Source organism: Rhizopus delemar, genomic scaffold (genome assembly GCF_000149305.1).
Source record: "Rhizopus delemar RA 99-880 supercont3.15 genomic scaffold, whole genome shotgun sequence".
Taxonomy (NCBI): domain Eukaryota; kingdom Fungi; phylum Mucoromycota; class Mucoromycetes; order Mucorales; family Rhizopodaceae; genus Rhizopus; species Rhizopus delemar.
The window spans coordinates 442738-460790 of NW_027137841.1; the positions used below are offsets into that span (position 1 = coordinate 442738).

General features: G+C 44.1%; 8 protein-coding genes across 8 annotated transcripts; 5 read left to right on the forward strand and 3 right to left on the reverse strand.

The window, feature by feature from the left end:
• Positions 1–1080: 1080 nt before the first annotated feature.
• On the forward strand, positions 1081–2553 carry RO3G_14963 (uncharacterized protein; the record flags this gene model as incomplete). The annotated part of the gene is made up of 1 exon (XM_067669547.1): positions 1081–2553. One exon carries the CDS (start codon positions 1081–1083, stop codon positions 2551–2553), a length of 1473 nt encoding a protein of 490 aa, XP_067525648.1.
• Positions 2554–2904: 351 nt separating this feature from the next.
• Positions 2905–4887, reverse strand: RO3G_14964 (uncharacterized protein; the record flags this gene model as incomplete). Its single annotated transcript, XM_067669548.1, has 8 exons — positions 2905–3120; positions 3170–3337; positions 3383–4021; positions 4069–4211; positions 4265–4406; positions 4452–4634; positions 4682–4742; positions 4793–4887. 8 exons carry the CDS (start codon positions 4885–4887, stop codon positions 2905–2907), a joined length of 1647 nt encoding a protein of 548 aa, XP_067525649.1.
• Positions 4888–5521: 634 nt separating this feature from the next.
• On the forward strand, positions 5522–6039 carry RO3G_14965 (uncharacterized protein; the record flags this gene model as incomplete). The annotated part of the gene is made up of 2 exons (XM_067669549.1): positions 5522–5634; positions 5688–6039. 2 exons carry the CDS (start codon positions 5522–5524, stop codon positions 6037–6039), a joined length of 465 nt encoding a protein of 154 aa, XP_067525650.1.
• A 431-nt stretch (positions 6040–6470) lies between these two features.
• Positions 6471–7542, reverse strand: RO3G_14966 (uncharacterized protein; the record flags this gene model as incomplete). Its single annotated transcript, XM_067669550.1, has 3 exons — positions 6471–6740; positions 6795–6818; positions 6874–7542. The coding sequence occupies 3 exons, from the start codon at positions 7540–7542 to the stop codon at positions 6471–6473; spliced, it is 963 nt and encodes a 320-aa protein (XP_067525651.1).
• A 375-nt stretch (positions 7543–7917) lies between these two features.
• RO3G_14967 (uncharacterized protein) lies at positions 7918–10071 on the forward strand (the record flags this gene model as incomplete). Its single annotated transcript, XM_067669551.1, has 7 exons — positions 7918–8088; positions 8143–8341; positions 8395–8444; positions 8489–9080; positions 9152–9607; positions 9706–9860; positions 9907–10071. The coding sequence occupies 7 exons, from the start codon at positions 7918–7920 to the stop codon at positions 10069–10071; spliced, it is 1788 nt and encodes a 595-aa protein (XP_067525652.1).
• A 749-nt stretch (positions 10072–10820) lies between these two features.
• On the forward strand, positions 10821–13063 carry RO3G_14968 (uncharacterized protein; the record flags this gene model as incomplete). The annotated part of the gene is made up of 2 exons (XM_067669552.1): positions 10821–11098; positions 11146–13063. 2 exons carry the CDS (start codon positions 10821–10823, stop codon positions 13061–13063), a joined length of 2196 nt encoding a protein of 731 aa, XP_067525653.1.
• Positions 13064–14375: 1312 nt separating this feature from the next.
• On the forward strand, positions 14376–16156 carry RO3G_14969 (T-complex protein 1 subunit delta; the record flags this gene model as incomplete). The annotated part of the gene is made up of 4 exons (XM_067669553.1): positions 14376–14478; positions 14537–14589; positions 14649–14738; positions 14804–16156. The coding sequence occupies 4 exons, from the start codon at positions 14376–14378 to the stop codon at positions 16154–16156; spliced, it is 1599 nt and encodes a 532-aa protein (XP_067525654.1).
• A 432-nt stretch (positions 16157–16588) lies between these two features.
• Positions 16589–17169, reverse strand: RO3G_14970 (uncharacterized protein; the record flags this gene model as incomplete). Its single annotated transcript, XM_067669554.1, has 3 exons — positions 16589–16736; positions 16781–16834; positions 16889–17169. The coding sequence occupies 3 exons, from the start codon at positions 17167–17169 to the stop codon at positions 16589–16591; spliced, it is 483 nt and encodes a 160-aa protein (XP_067525655.1).
• Between the last annotated feature and the right edge of the window lie 884 nt (positions 17170–18053).

The following is an 18053-nucleotide window of genomic DNA, read 5'->3' on the forward strand; positions in this document are numbered from 1 at the left end:
AAGGAATAATAATATATGCTTCAAAAAAGTATTGCATAATATAATGGCTTTTCTTTTATTTGGTAAAAAAAAAGGATTACATGCTTTAGATTTGTAGGTCAATTCGTCTTTCTCAAATGATAAGCCAATGAATAAAGTAAAACAGATGCTTTTGTTTTGTTTTCTTAATCTAACGAGACTCTTTCTTTCACTCTATTCAAGAAACACTATTGAAAATGAATGTATCAAATATTTAATTTGATTAAATCTTTGTAAAAACATCAGCAATCATTCTAAGAACCTTCTTCATTTGTAAAAATTCTAATTTGCGTATACAAACCAAAAGTGCATTCCTTTGTGTGCTCACTCATCATCCATGTCAAACATGACCTATCAGGAAATGCAACAGGCACTCAAAAGAGCTCTAAAATAGCATGTTGCTTTTCTGAGCGAATCACTTGAATTTTAAATTAATCACAGAGTCTAAAGACCACAAATAAACTACATAGAACGTCCATAAGAGATATGAACTTGCGCCCCCTTTGGGCAGCTTGTGTTAGAACATTATCTTTTTGTAACAACAGCCCCCATTGAACCTGGGTTTTGAATGCTCTAGAAAACAAATATAGAGATTCATGTCGTGTTTCTCCTAATTCCTCGTCGGTTCCACTTGCTATACTAACTTACTTTCATTTACCGACTTCAATTGGATTTTCTTTGTCAAATATATGTTTTATGCAGTTCCCAATTGAAGTTCGTGAAGTCATTTTCAGCTACTTGCCTGCATTTAGGGACAAGATTCAATACTTGCTAGCTAACAAAGAAAACTATTGTTATCTTTATCATAAATTATTTACAACCATACTCATTTACAATCGAGGACAGGTGAGGAAACTATTTAAGATTCTTGCTTTACACAGCCACCTAGGATCTCATGTAAGGAGTGTCGAATTAAAAAACAGAGTTGGCCTCACTCATCAAGAGTTTCAATTCCTTGGCAAAACATGTCCGAACATCGAGGTCTTGGAGTTTAGCAGTTGGCGAAGCTTCATTCCTCATTCTATCTTGCCTTATTTTCCAAAAATCAGGAAATTGCCTGCAATGACGGACGATCCAAAATCACTTCAAGTGTTAGCCATTGCAAAGCATAAACTAACCCACCTTAGTTATACGACGGCTCCAACCCACGGCTTTCTTTTGCGGACCTTATCCACCACGACCCACTTGACGCACTTGGTGTTGACAGGAAAATACAGGTCACCAGGGCAGCGACTTTTATTTGACTTGAAGCGGTGGGACACACTGCATGCGGTATGTCAACGTCTGGTTCACCTAGAGATTCACCATCTGATCTCTGAAGAAGCGGACGCTGAACCCCAAAAACTCACCCATCCGCCCTGTCAGGAGATGAAGACACTGGTGATCATCGAATGGACGATCAAATCACCCATCTATCTTTCCTACCTTGCAGCGAAATATCCCTTTTTAGAGCACCTTGAGATCAATTTCGACTGGGACACCTTTCTGGCCTACGACCCGACCTCGCCACCCCGACTGGATTCTGCAGACACACAGGCTGCGTTCATGGATCTGGCCAGTCCCCATCTGCAGATCCTCCGGCTGAGTAGCCTGATGCGATCGCATTTCCCCGGGAAGCGTTTCTTTGACCGACTGGGGCGTGCCCAGCTCAGGGAGGTGATCATCAACTACTGTTCCCGAAAGCCGCATTCCCCCGACCGCCTGGACACCGAGACCTTTGAGGCGATCGTGCTCGGACAGACCCAGACACTGGAGGTGCTCTCGATCGGCCTTTGGGCCAAGAGCACCGTTCAGGCTCTCTCGGCCGCCTTCTCCCTCACCGTGCACCTGTCCAGTCTGACGCTCTCGAACGGATTCGATAAGGCCTTTCAAGTCCAAGAGATCCCGCTCGACCTCCTTCTCGCTGGCTGCAGTCGACTCAAACGACTGGTCCTGAACCGAACCAACCTGGTGATCGGCTCAGCCGAGGTCCAGGCCAGACATCCACTCGAGACCCTCCTGCTGAAACACAGTCGGGTGTCGAAAGAGGTCTTTGGCCATCTGTCCGATCGCTGTCGTCGCCTGAGCCACCTGGAGCTCGCGAGTTGCTTTTGGGACACCCAGGGCCTCGGGAGCTCGATCGAGCTACCCCACCACACACTCAGCCAGGTCGACATCCTGGACTTCAATCGCTTTCAGACCACCGGCGTCGACAGTCAGCTCAGCCGGGGGGCCCTCGTCCGCCTGTTTGCGATCGTCCAGCTCGACAAGGACGACCGGCCGAGCTGGTATCATCTCTATGCCAATGACGTCGCCCACGCACCGCCTTCCATCCTCCGACGATTCAAAAAGCCCCACGAGTTGCTCATGCTTCGTTCGGCGATCGACATCTGCCAAACGCATGAGCTCCGCCGGCCTCGTTTCCTCCACAGGAATGGTTATTCGTCCAAAAAGTCTTGGTTTTCGGATGTGTCCGAGGGTTATCTTCAGTTGGTGTGTCGGTCGGTTCGTAAGCTGAAGCTGAACCATAATGAAGTTCTTTTCGAAACATCTTAGAATTCCCCCTCTTTTTTTATTATTTATGATCTCTTTTCTAAACCATCTATTGCTTTTTATAATAAATACCAAATTTTAAATCATCAACGAATTCTTGTTCAACATCCTATGCCACGACGACAGAGCGATCCATGCTCTCCATGTGTATGTATGTTTCATCATTCAATCGAAATGATTCACCTCACTTTAGGGTGATGAATGCATCAAGGCTAATAGAAGTCAACTGAAAAAGTTGCTTTCTAGTGATTTCATATATACGAGTATTTGTTTATTTTCTTTAGAAAAAAATAAATGATTGCAGCTTTAAACAAATGTAAGTAATCGATGTAGCATATAAGCAAAAGAAGATGATTATTGAGAAGGTGGAGATAACTGAATGTCTTTCCAGTATATTTTACGTAAATGACCATTTTGTAACAAGACTTTACATACCTTTTGCTTTGGCATGCATTTCTTTATCTTGCCCTTGTAGACACCGTCCTTTGTATATATCTCAAGATCCGTCTTTAATTTATCCGTCATTTCCTTCATGTATTTTCTATATTCTTCTTGCTTCTTTACTTTTTCCTGTAGAAAAGCATTAGGATGTGTTGAAGAAAACGCATGCATCCTTTACCGGATCGTGTTCGGGACAATAGGCATCGTATAAGGAGCCTTTTTGAGCCTTTTTAGGAAGAAAGGTTGCGCCTGCTTCAATCGCACACGTCGGATGAAATGATTTCCAACATTTGCCATAACAACACTGCATACAGGCACCCATCTTCTTTTTGCAAAAGATACAGGACTAGGAACAGAGGTGAGACAATAGTCAAAACAGGGTTGATTTTACCAATTTCCAACGGCTGGAAGGGATGGCCTCCATGCCTTTGACGGAACGATGCAAGATCCTGGTTTCATCAATCGCCTTTGCACAGACCTTGTGTACGGCGCCCATATCTGAAGAAAGCAAATAATAATCATGTTGAGGTAACGCGGACGATTGTCTCAAGGGACACAAGACACACTGCTTGGGTTGTGTTCCCCAGAGGGCGTTGACGTCGATCATCACCGTGTCCTCCACACAGCCACAGGCCTTGGCCACTTGGCCGATCGGCACCCAAGAATCCAGTGCGAAATTCACACTTTCGGCACAATTGAAGTCGAGATTGTATCCGGCGTGGTAACCAAACGGAAAGGTGATCATCCATTCGCCCGGTTGCTGTACACAGCGATCGACCGGGATCCCGTTTTCTTCGAGCACACGAGGTGAGATGATGAACGTCTTGTGTCGAAGGAATTCATGACAATGCTTGTATTGTATATAAAACATGTCTAATTCAGGCATGGGGTCAGTGAGAGGGGGGGTTGGCGTCGCATGGGACTTACTTTGCATGAAGGTTTCAAATTTTTTCTTGTACATCGGAGCGATGGTATACCACTGTTTAGGTGCACCAAAGTGAATGTAATTAATAGAATACAGGTCCATGTCCTATTCATCTCAGCCTTTCATCCTTTTGTTCTCTTCTTCTTCCTTACCTCGACGTGCCAGGCAAAGGTCGCCTTCCACATGCCAAAGTACAGATAGGGTGAGTTGACACCGGGGACAACAGTGTCCAGGTCATTGAGGATGTTATCGAGATGATTCAGATTCCATGTGTCGGTCGATTCATCAAAAAAAGCTATACAGACATCATCTGAATCCTCTTGTCTTTTGAATACATCAGATACTTACTGCCCAACATGTCAGCGCCATACATGGGTTGGTTGAAGGTCAGTGATCTCCAATAGTCTCTTTCGATCTCTTTGTATTCTTCCACCGTCAAGTCATTTGTCTTTGACTCATTCTTTACATAATCCAACAGACTTTCATTGTCCTAGGGTATTGTTCAGAAAAAGCCACGGCATACAATGGTACTTACTATGTCATCCGGGTCAGTACAGCCTGCGGTCTTCTCATCCCATTTACCTTCTTTCTTCTTCATCTTGGGTGGACGATGCTCTGGTTGTTGGCAGAGGTGAAACCACTGATCGATCGTGTAAGATCCTCTTTTTTCGATATTCGTCTGACCAAAGACACCCTTGTTACCAATGATGTGTTGCGTCTATCTCGAGTGTCAGTGAAGGGCGTATGGGTTGAGCAGCGACTTACGATCGGCCTCTTGATCTTCATCTCATCCAGTCGACGGCTCACATCAGGCAATCGATCCCTCCTGTAAAAAAGAGCAGTTGAGGATCATTTCTGTGTGACATGCCCTCTTACCATTCTTTCGGCGGTATGACTTTCACAATACCGGCCTTTTTACCAAATGCGTCAATGGATTCCACAAATAATTTGAAATCCTTGAATTCTTCCATGGTGGGCCTAAAGATCGGAATGGTTCCACCATTTTCCTATTCAAACACATCCATGCGTTACATTCACATGAATCCATGCACAAGCATCATTTTACTTGATCGTAATAACTACTGGGTTTTATATCAAGTTTCATTCTCTTTCGGGTCGTTTTATTAAAATAACAAGTGAAGAGAGAGAGAAAAAAAAAGAAGAAAAAAAAAAAAAAAAAAAGAGAAACAATTTGAAAGCAGAGACAAAGAGAGAGAGACAGAGACAGAAAAAGAGTCAGAGGCTTATCGTGACACAAATCACCTAATTTGGATAGTATCAAGACCCTCTTGCACGCAATCATTCCTGCTCTTTTTTTTTTTTTATTTATTCTAGAAAAATGAAGTTGTTTTCACTGTTATCGATTATTTCCCTTCCTTTTGTGTTTGTATTGGCTGATGATAAACCAGAGATTGAAGAAGGTAGATGACGCTTTAGACTAACGCGCAACGTCATCTTATTTTTTTTTTAAAAAAAAAGGATTTGAAAAAGTAACATGTGGAAGTGTCATCAAACTTGCAAACAATGTCAATGGTTACAGACTACACTCTCACAGTGTGACTTATGGTATATCCAATAAAACTCCGTACACTCGCTTGCTGACCGATGGATGTAGGAAGTGGATCAGGTCAACAGTCAGTGACTGGCTTCCCTCATGCGAGTGATGCCAACAGTCTGTGGGTGGTCGAAGCGGCTTCTGGCCATGTCTGTAGACGAGGGTAAGACGAGCGATGAAGGGGGAATGAAGTAGCTGATGATTCTTTTGATGCAGAGAAGCCGTGCGCTGTGGCTCACTGATCCGTCTGAAACATACCAACACCAAAGCCTACCTTCACTCCCACCTGCATCCCTCCCCGCTTTCCAAACAGCAAGAGGTCAGCTGCTACGACGGACAGGATTCGGGGGATGATTGGCAGGTGCAGTGCACCCAAGGCGACTGGCTACGTGAACAGCCCGTGCAGCTGATCCACAAAGACACCTCGGCCTATCTGACAGGATCGGAACAGTATCAGTTTGGCCAGCCGATTCCTGGCCAGCTCGAGATTGCGGCTTACAAGAGTGCCTCCAAGCATGCCTATTGGGTGGCTCAGGTAAATGAAGCGGATCAGCGGGTTGAAAACTAATGGGGATGATAGGAAGGGATTTATTTTGCTTTCAACTAAGGAACGGCCGATGGACGTGCATAATAAATGAAATAAAGTAAAATGAACATGAAAAGGATAAAGACCCAACCGGTGAGAACGATCGAGATCACCGTTCCTGGTCCAAGGTTTTCGATCGCATTCGAATCACTCAAGACAGCCACCAGGGCCGAGGTCCAGAGGATGGCGACAAAGGAGCCTGTCCTAAAAAAGTTGATCTGTCAAAGGATAAGTATCCATGTGTCATTCGATTTTCTGTTTACTTTATCCACATAACACGGGCTTGTTTTGATGTTGTAACAAATCATCGTGAACAGGATCGCAGTGGACAGCAGGGCCCGCATCCGGTTCACTTTCGTGGTCGATTCGACCAGTAAGAAGACGATCGCGAGCAGTAAGCCTATGAGAACGGGTTATTTTAAGCCTACGGTCGTTGTCTTGTTACCCATATTTTTGATGAAGGCCACACTAATCGACTTGTAAGCAATCTCATTCTTGTTGGGCACTCTTTCATGACTTGATAAGAACAGGGTGGTTAAGAAATAAGCGAGCACGTAGCCAATTAAGGAAAGCCAGAGATAGGGCTGTCGAGGGACAGTGGGTGAGTGACAGCGAAGGGTGAGACTGAAAGCATTCGAGGGTTCATTGAGTGATTGACATGCGGCGGATCCAACAAAGGTCGTCTAGAGATAAGATGTCAAACGAATGCAAGTGGGCACACAACCGATCGTGCTTACCAAGATGGGAATGTATAATAAAGTCTACAAAAAAGAAACAAGGGGATCAGTCCCAGAGCACATGGACAAGAGAGCTTACCACAACCGGTAGACACCATCGTACCCAACGCGTCGATAGCTTGTAAGGATATCTCGCGTTGATCGAATGAATGACGACGGCCAAGGTCAGGCTGCAGACGACGACAGCAAACGTCGTCCAGACCGAATACACGTACCAGGACGGGGTCTTGATGTCCGGCATCCATCCACCCACGTTCAGCAGAAACGAGAGCGTGTGCGAGGTCGGACCATGCTGGCTGAGGCTCAAGAGGTCTCGGAGGGGAAAGGAGAGAAGCTGAAAGAACTCGATGACCAAGATCAGGATCTGAACCCAATTGCTCGCCATCGATCGATCCCAATCCGCAAACCGAGTCTCATAGACCGCATGATGGTGTGCGTCGTTCGGACCAAAGAGCTGCTGCTTCTGATGGTAGTAGCATCTCTGTCGGGTGATGAGGTAGAGGTTGATCGAGAGGACGAGGAGAAAGAGGGTGGTCTGGATCGTCTTGGACGTGGCCGTCTTCAGGGCGGCCACGAGAGTCGTCAAGCTCAGGATGGCCGTCGAGAAGAAGAGGAGGGAAAGGAGATGGTAGGCTCCGGCAGCATACACGCGCTGTTCGGGTCCGGATGTGTCCTTGTGCCTCAGCTTCTTGTAGAGCACGGTCATCAGGGTGATCAGGGGCATCCGAAAGGTCATCTTGACTTGCATCGCCAGATTGTCGATCAGCACATAGACCTCTTGCTGCTGACTCACCGCTTGCTCTCCTCTTTGTTGTGCGGGTATCGTGTGCAGTTCTGTGTACCAAAAATAGATCATAAAGGCCGCAAAGAGGACGAGTAGGATGCTAAAGAAGAGCAGGACAGAGACCGTCTCGTTGGCTGGATGGGTCGTGTATTGTTGTTGATGGGTTGCATAGCCTAAGGAACTGTTCATAGCACAGAAAGAAAGAAAATACCAGTTTGTTCTTCAACAGCCTTCGTCTTCAATCCGTCCTTTTCAAAACACTCTTTTGTGACAGTCAAATGAAACACACACACACAAAAAAAAAGGGACCCAACGTTTTTTTTTTTTTATTAATAAATAATGAGTAAAAAATCACAAAAAAGTGTCCAAACAACCGCAACCACCAACACAACCCATGGTCATCCTACTGGAGGTGCCTCTAATACAACATTGAATCCTTCTGTTCCTACCTTGACACCAGCTCAAATGTATTCCAACTTTGAAGAATGGATCAAAATGTGTACTGATAATGTAACTACATAAAAAAAAAGTTGTACGTGAACAGATGCTGATGACAATTGATAGAAAGTGAATGCGACCAATACTTGGAATTTCGCCTTGATTGATTATTTTCATGAAATGACTTTTCTTCGTGAAGGAGACTCGATCAATTTTCAAAAGGCTTCGTGTACCTTGGACGGTTGTGTAAAGATCTACACTTCTCGTGTGGATTCCGTAGCCACAGAGACCGGCAAACTCTTGAGTGGTCTTGCGGACAGTGCACGTAAGTGACGGGTAGAAAAAGAAGGGAGAGCAGAGAGACTGATCCCATGATAGACGGAAACGAGGATGAAGAGACACGAAAGGAAAGAAGAGTGCGACGAAAGGTAAGCAGCGAGACGGGCAGGATGGAGACTAAAGAGAACCGTAGACACAAAGGGCCGATGCGAGTCTCGTCAAGGATTTTTCGACCATCTCACTGAAAAAATTCGATTTGGATTTCGCAGTCGATCCCCTCTTTAAAAAGACCTCGGCTGACTTTGACGAGGGCGGTGCAAGAGGACTGCTCCTGAACCACCTCGGCATCGATCGTCACTGTAAGATTATCTTTGATGCGTCGGATTCGACCCTGGAGCGAGAGGAAACCAATCCACAGGAGGATCCGATGGAAACAGAGGAAAAGGGTGAGGAGGAAGAGGCTGAGGAGGAAGAGGGTGAGGAGGAAGCGGGTGAAGCGATGGATGTGGATCCAGCAGCAGAACAAGTGGATACATCAAAAGAGAGCCAAGTAGAAGAAGAAGGAAAGGAAGCAAACAAAAGTGAGGAAATGAACGATGCAGAAGACGACCCAGTAGAGGATGCAGAAGACGACCCAGTAGAGGAGGCAGAAGACAAGCCAGTAGAGAATACAGAAGATGGGCCATCAGGAGAAGCAGAGGACGTACCATCAGAAGAAGCAAGTGGAGAAAAAGGGTTGGAGATGTTTGATAAAGGCAATATGATTGAAATATCTCGTTTGAAATGTAAGTCTTTCCTTTTTTTTTTTTTTTTTTTTTTTTTTTTTTTTTTTTTTTGTACTTAATTTTCTTGGTAGCCAAATTACCCGACTTGCAATCACTGGACGAACTCTCTATCGTTCCTTCCCTTAAAGGCTTTGACTTTTTCAGTGACACATTAGAAATACCCGAATTACACAGCGAAGAAGAAGATCATCCAGAAGGCATAGCGGGCGATGAAGCGAATTTTATGCCAGATTATAACGACGATTATGATATTGACTATGGTCATGATGATCTAGAAGATCCTTTTACGTTTGATGACACTCAAAATGACCCAGCACAAGAAGATGAAGAAGGATTGGAGGGATTGGAAGATGGAGAAGGAGGATTACCAGAGAAAGATTATTTGACGGCACTTTTGAACAATGAAAACAAGGACTTGTTTCACTATTTTGATAATACGCTCATCAAGAATTGGGCTGGACCAGAACATTGGAAGTTGAGAAGACCACCGACGACACAAACGATCCCGAAAGAAATGATCAATAACGGTAAGTGGATGAAAGTGGAGGTACAGGTGACTGAAATGAAATAGAAGAGAAAACGACAAAGAAGAGGACAAGACAAGAGTATTTTATTGACTTTAAAGAAGAAGAGGAAGAAGATGAAGATGCGATCTTTGAGACGTCGACAAAGAAATTAACTTTACCCAACAATACCAATCCATCCAAGCATCTCTTGCCTGATGACATTCATTTTTCATCAAAGCAACTCTTGCAATACTTTTTGAAACCGATGTTTCCAGTAAGTTGATTTTAAAGTGTGTTGTCTTTAGCTGATGAGTGTATAGATTGAGAAAAAGAAGAAGGAAGTGAAACAGGATGAAGAAAAGATGGAAGAAGGTGATGTTCACTTTTGGGCTGAACAAACACAAGATGATGTAGATTATGATCTGGACGATGGTCAGAGTTTTCCAGTGGATATGACGGATCATAATGAACCAAGTAAGTCATGATCACATCACTTACTGTGTGAATTCATCCCCCCTTTTTCTTTATAGCTTTATTGAGTACGATGGATGATTCAGGTTATTATCAAGACAATTACGATGATATTGAAACATCGGGTATTTATGGAGACACGCTGATTACAGGTCATCAACTGAAGAGGACCAGACCGCTGTATGTGAACTATGCGAGAACAGCCAAAAGGGTGGATGTGAAGAAACTGAAAGACAATCTTTGGAAAGCATTAACCAAAGATGAACAAGTGAATGGAATACAAAAATTCACTGATATCGTCAGTCACCTCAAGAAAATGTATCCACCCAAAGTGATGAAGGATATCTCTGTCCCATTCTGTTTTATTTGTTTGTTACATCTTGCAAACGAAAGGGATTTAGTCATCAAAGGATCAAGAGAAGATGAGGATGATTTTGTACTGGGAGACAATGATTGGATGAATAATGAATCGATATTGAATGAAATTACGATTTATCAAAACGTTGCTTAATTTACGTCAGAATAAAACAATGAAAAAAAGATGGCTTATTAATAAACAAGATCTTGATTTCTATTTGATTGGTTGTGATTTCTATTTGCTATTTTTGGTATATCTCATTTCAAGTTCAGCTATTGTTGGATAATAAGATGTAATCAAATGACAGGATGGCGCAATACCACTGACACCTATAGACTTCTCCCTCTCTCTCTCACTTTTTTTTTTTTTTTTTTTTCTTCTTCTTCTTCATCTTTCCTATACATCATGCCTCTTTCTCCTCATCAACAGAATGTAGGAGAAATCATTATTGATTATGAACCAGAATCATACAGAAAACAAACTCAAGAATTCCTTCATCAATTGCCTCACTACATACAAGAATACATTCTCAGCTTATTTCCTGTCATCAAATGGATCCACCGCTATAATCTGCAGTGGTTGATTCGGGATGTCATCGCGGGTGTGACGGTGGGTGTGGTGGTCGTGCCTCAAAGTATGGGTTACGCTAAAATTGCTCAACTGCCTCCACAATATGGTCTATAGTAAGTGTTGCACTCTACAAGAGAAATAGAGACTGACTTGATTCTAGTACTGCCTTTGTGGGTCTCTGTGTTTATTGTTTATTTGCCACTTCCAAAGATATCAGTATTGGTCCTACAGCCGTCATGTCCCTTCTTGTTGGTCAAACGATCACAAGGATCACGAGTGAGAATCCAAACATCACTGGTCCTGAGATCGCAGTCACCATGTGTTTATTGACAGGTGCGATTGCGATGTTTATCGGTCTTGTTCGACTGGGTATCCTGGTGGACTTCATTCCTGGTCCTGCTATTGCTGGTTTCATGACGGGATCTGCCATCACGATCTCGATCGGTCAGTGGCCCAAACTGTTTGGTATCAAGGCCGTCAATACCCAAGATTCAAGTTATCTGATCTTTGGCAACTTTTTCAAATATCTCCCGACCACCAAACTCGACGTGGCCTTTGGTTTGAGTGCCCTTGTCTGGCTTTATGGTGTTCGCTTTGGATGTCAATATCTCGGCAAACGTTATCCAAAGTATGCAAATCACTTCTTCTTTTTTAGCATCATGCGAAATGGTGTGTTGGTGATCTTTGCGACGCTGATTGCCTTCTTGATCAACATTGGTAAAAGTACGAGTCCGATCAGTATCGTCAAGACCGTGCCCGCTGGATTTCAAGCCATGGCGGTGCCCAACATCACCACGGACACGGTATCTTCTGTCGCAAGCTCGCTTCCGTCGGGTGTGATCATCTTGATCTTGGAACATGTGGCTATTGCCAAATCATTCGGTCGTATCAATGATTACTCGATCAATCCCAATCAAGAGATTGTTGCCATCGGATTCACCAACATCTGGGCTTCTTTCTTTGGTGCCTATCCATCCACCGGCTCCTTTTCTCGTACGGCCATCAAGGCCAGATCAGGTGTCAAGACCCCTCTGGCCGGTGTCTTTTCTGCCTTGGTTGTCATCCTCGCACTCTATGCACTCACGCCTGCCTTTTATTATATTCCGGATGCCACCCTGGCTGCGGTCGTGATCCATGCCGTCTCGGATCTTGCGTCGGGTCCAGAGTACATGAAACGTCTTGCGAAGGTATCCCTCTGGGAACTCTTTGTGTTTATCGCGGGTGTGATCATCACGTTCTTTACGACTGTCGAATACGGCATCTATGCTGCCGTCGGACTCTCCTTTGTCATCCTCCTCTTCCGTATCGCCCGCCCTCGCTTCTGGAGCTTGGGTCGTATTCCTCTGACCGGTGACGGCAAGACGACCGAGCCACACTACCTCTACGTTGCTCAAAACCATCCCAGCCTGGGTCCACTCGTCGAGGACCTTCCTGCGGGCATCCTGATGTGTCGTGTGGACGAATCGTTTACGTACCCCAATTCAGCCTTTATCTCGGACAAGATCATTTCTTACTGCAAGCAGCACACCCGACGCCATGCCATGCTGCTCACCAAGGGAGAGCGTGCGTGGAACGATGATGCGAACCCTACCCGTGACGCGGCGCGTGCTCAGTTGCCCCGTCTGCATGCGCTCATCTTGGACTTTAGCACCGTGAACCGGTTGGATTCCAGTGGACTTCAGGCCATTGTCGATGCCCAGAACGCCCTGAATCGCTATGCGGGGCATCATGTCGAGTTTCATTTCGCCAACATTATCCATCCTGCCATCCGTACCTGTCTGATCGCTGCTGGCATGGCCGATCAACCCCGGTCCGGTCTGTCGGATCCAACGGCCGCTCGTGAGATCCTGCCGATCGTGCCTGCCTCGATGGATGGTCCGGTGCAGAAGGTGGAATCGCAAGAACACAAGAGTGACAGCAGTCATGGTTCATTCGATGTCGAAAAGATCTCCATTCACCTCCCTCGGGATCGTTATCCTTTCTTTCACTGGAGTGCGGATGAAGCTGTCAAGACCGCTCTGCAGACACTGGCCTATCGCACGGACAATGATACTGAATCTTTAGATGAAACTGTTTAATCTCTCTTATTCCCCCCCCCTCCCTTTTTGTATATTTTCACCCTCTTTTTAAAAAAAATTATTATTATTTATAAAATCCAGTGGAGAGAGAGAAAGAGAGCACACGGATGCTCCCTCTCTCTCTCCTCTTTGACTCAATCACTTTAAAAAAAATAATCACTTTTTTTTTTAAAATGGAATGCGCAAACAGTAGAGGAGAGTGTGAGGCTTAAAAAGTGAATGATTCATCCTGGTTCGCATGACACACGATAACATCAAACAGTACCACACCTCTCTTCTGTACCATGCACAACCGAACCAGCAAGACAGGCATGTCGCGGCCTTTGGGTTCAAGCCTGGAGCCATGCTATCCCCGTTGTATGAAAAGAACTGAGCCAAGTTTCCATCTGCCAAAGACGGCCATCTTTAGCTTCACATTCACCTACAGCTTCTTTGGATAGATGACTCCATTTCAGCAACCTCTTTCTTGTCCTCTAGCGTCAGCTTTGGATCTGCTGCTGGTGTTGAACTATTCTTTTATTCAGTGGCTATGGGCTTCTGGCTTGACAAGGTTTTTTTTTATTTTTTTTTTTTTTTTTTTTAAATGAACACGATGATAAATAAGAATGAAAACAAAGAAGTGGACTCTTTGACCCTTTTACATTTCCTGATGATGTAAGTCTTCATGGTAAATCTGTCAAGGTAGCATCCTGCTGCTGTTTCATTTAGTCAAAGAGGCCAGTCTTCAAAAGAAGGTTGGATCCAAGGATGACGAAGGCTGTTTCAAGCGTCCGTATCCTGATGTATCCCACCGAGGTCATTTGACGGAGCAGGATCACCCAAAAGTGCTTGTCTGTTTCGACTGCCACAGTATACATTTTCATCTGTAAAGTTGTTCTCAAATAGTTTTTTTTTTTTTTACCACGCAAATGAAAATTCTTGTGTATAAAATCGAAAACGAGATGTAAAAATAAACTTATTACGGCACAATCCCTTCCCCTTCCTTTATACACAAGTGAATTAAAGAAAATCAGTAGACATTCCTACTTTTTTTTTAAAAAAACAATTCGATGATTACCAAAAGAAGGAGGGGGAAACTCTATTATTATTCTATCCTACTTGCTCTGTCACTCTACCATCTGCAACTACAACAACTGAGACTTAAATTTGATGTTCCTTAATTCTGCAAGGCATGCAACTTACTTCCCAAACGCGTAATAAGCAAAGAACCCAATAAAAATTAAAACTCCCTTTGCTTTAAAATTTTTTTCCATCTTGTTCACTTTTCTCCCTTCTTTTTTTTTTTCATCAACGAAAAATAAAAAAAAAAATCATGGCACAAGTAGCAAAACCAACAGCAGCTTCTCAAGGAGGAAAGTTTCAAGATAAAGATAAACCTATGGAAGTTCGCATGTCAAATATTACGGCTGCCAAAGGTAAACTAGACATCAGTCATCAGGTTGACGTGTCTCTAATCTATGTTTTCAATCTTAGCTGTTGGAGATGCGATTCGTACTTCATTAGGTCCTAGAGGCATGGATAAGATGGTAATAATGAAAAGTGACAAGCTAAAAAAAGAAAAGAAAATCTTATTTTGTGGACATAGATTCAAACTGGTAGTGGTGAAGTGGTGATCACGAATGATGGTGCTACCATCTTGAAGCACATGGCCGTTCTTCACCCATCTGCAAAAATGGTTAGTTTTCAAATAATGCACAGACCTTGTATTGAACCCTCTTTTCTTTTCTTTTTTTTTTGTAGCTTGTGGATCTGTCTGCAGCCCAAGATGTTGAAGCAGGCGATGGAACAACATCAGTTGTGGTCTTGTGCAGTTCTTTATTAACAGCAGCTGAAAAGATGCTCAACAAGGGCATTCATCCTACCATCATTGCCGAATCCTTTCAACGTGCGGCAGCCAAGTCAGTTGAGTTCTTGACAGAGATGGCCACACCCGTTGACCTGTCTGACCGTGAGTCGTTGTTGCGAGCAGCCTCCACCTCGCTGAGTTCAAAGATTGTGTCTCAATATTCCACTTTACTTGCACCCATTGCGGTCGATGCCGTGACACGTGTGATTGACCCAGCGATTGCCAACAATGTGAACTTGAAAGATATCCGAGTGGTGAAGAAGGTGGGCGGTACGATTGATGATACTGAATTGGTCGATGGCCTCGTCTTGAACCAAACCACGGTTCGCTCAGCAGGTGGACCCAGCCGTATGGAAAAGGCCAAGATCGGTCTCGTCCAATTCCAATTGTCACCTCCCAAGCCAGACATGGAAAATCAAATTGTCGTCAATGACTATCGACAGATGGATAAAATATTAAAAGAAGAGCGTCAGTACCTCTTGAACATGTGTAAAAAGATTAAAAAGTCAGGATGTAATGTGCTCTTGATTCAAAAATCCATATTGCGTGATGCTGTCAATGACCTCGCTCTTCACTTTTTGGCTAAATTGAAAATCATGGTCGTCAAGGATATCGAACGTGACGAAATTGAATTTATTGCGAAATCATTGGGATGCAAGCCTGTGGCTGACATCGAGGCCTTTACAGATGACAAGCTGGGTTATGCCGATCTGATTGAAGAAACTGAAAATGCTGGGGCTCGTATTGTCAAGGTGACAGGCATGAAGCATGCTGGTAAGACGGTCTCCATCATCTGTCGTGGTGCCAATTCCCTCGTCCTCGAAGAATCTCACCGTTCTCTCCATGATGCTCTTTGTGTCGTCCGTTGTTTGGTCAAAAAGAAGTTCTTGGTCGCCGGTGGTGGTGCTCCTGAAATCGAAATCTCTCAAAAACTGACAGAATACGCCAAGACATTGGCAGGTATGGAGCAGTACTGTTTCCAAGCATTTGCTGAAGCTTTGGAAATCATTCCTACCACCCTGGCTGAAAACGCAGGCTTGAATCCTATCAAAATTGTCACCGAACTTCGAAACAAGCACACCTTGGGTGAAAAGACGGCTGGTATTAACGTCAAGAAGGGCACTATCTCTGATATCTTGGATGAAAATGTCGTTCAACCCCTCTTGGTTACCTCAAGTGCTCTTGAATTGTCTGCTGAAACGGTAAAGATGATTATGAAGATTGATGATTTAGTACAAAGTCGATAAAGAAAAGGAGAGAAAGGAGAAGAAATAAAAAACAAAAAAAATTGTGTGTAGCAGTAAACAGTTTATTTTCTAATTCTTTTCTGAACGTTGATAATCCTTGAGTTTTTCGTGATTCCACTCAACCATTAAACCCGAGAGCTCTTTAGGTGGATTATGAGCCAAGGCAGCGAGAACATGTCCAGGTGTCTCTGGCTTGAGTAGTTTACCCTCACTGTGCAACTGCATGAATTTTGCGTGATCCTCTTTCATTGCGTCCCCACCCGTGCTACGAATAGCATCTTGCATGTCTGTGTCGACCACGCCTGGACGAATGGCGATCGTCGTCACGTCTTTCTCTTCTGCTTCCAACGTGCTTGCGATATGGTTTACGGCTGCCTTGGATCTGTAAAATACAAATTAAATAACCCTCCTGTGATATCCTCCAGCAATCACTTACGATCCATAGGCTCCCCAACCCTTGTAGCCTTTCAACGCAGCACCTGAGGATACGATGATGATGGATCCTTTTTCAGATTGACGAAGATGAGGCAAAGAGGCTTGAACGAGTGTAATGACTGAAAAAACATTGACGTCATATAATCTGTCCAAGATGGTTATTTACGTCAACCAAACATGCATTTTTACCTCTTCCACTGTTCTACAGAGCCTTCAGCAATGGAGGCAATAGGCTCGAGGACACTAGGAATAACACATGAAAATTTATGCAAAACACGATTCACTTTTGAACATTACCCAGCATTAACAATAATAGAATCTAAACGTCCCCATTTATCCACAGCTGCTTTTACTGCTTTTTGTGCTAAAGAGGGATCGGTGACATCACCCACAACGAGCTCTAAACAATCACCCTTGTTGAATTCCTTTGATACTTGGTCATGCACTTGTTTGAGAGTATCCTCATTTCTAGCCACAGCAACCACCTTCGCGTCAAACTTTGTCAAAGCCTCGATGACCGTAGCTTTTCCGATACCACGTGAAGCACCGGTGATGATGATCACTGGAGAATACGACATTTCTTTTTTTATGTAAAACAGGTCATAAGAAGCCTCGGGCGTGTAGGGGTCTTTTATGGATAGAACCAAGCCAGTTCAATTTCCGATAAGCAAGCCGACTATCCATGAAATGAATCTTGGTGTCTGTGCCTCTTGCGAGATCGCGTAGACATCTGCAGTTATTTCACTGCACATCCGCCTGCTGCTCACGCTAGCTAATGGCTACAACTCCAGCTTAGACAAGCACCAACGCATTTCCTGTCGTGTGATACAACCTTGTGCACGTGTATTGAGTTCAAAATACAATGTACGCTTCATTTATTTGTTCTCCACTTTGACTGCAGAGCATGCCCTATTCAACCCAGCTTTTTTATATCAAAGCATACGTCAAAAGTGATGCAAGTGCATCAGTAACTTGTCAAAACCAACAGAGACATCAACCATGAAGCGTTTTAAGCGGATTGTCTTCAGAGTTTTGTTGGGATAGCAATCTCGTCCAGAACGAGAGTAGCTTCAAAGAATGAAAGTATACCTCAACACCCACCCTTCCTTTCTCATCTATCCCATGCACTATCACAACCTTCCAACACGAGTCAACAGTGGTGATGCGAAAGTTGATTCTTCTGGATGGCATTATAGGTGATGATCAACACACTGATTGATGTCTCCAAGAGTTGTTGACAACAGGAGGAGGAGGAGAGCATGAGTGCATGAACTACCCACCAGTTTTGATGCTGCTTATAAACAAAGAATTTGATGAAATGCTCTGATGAGGACAAAGAATAGAGTAGCTCAAGTGCACAAAAGGGGTTGGGTATGTTTGCCTGGACTACCCAGGGCTAGTTGACAAGGTGCTCAAGAGATTCACATGATAGGGATCAGTCAACACTAGCCAAAAATGTCTG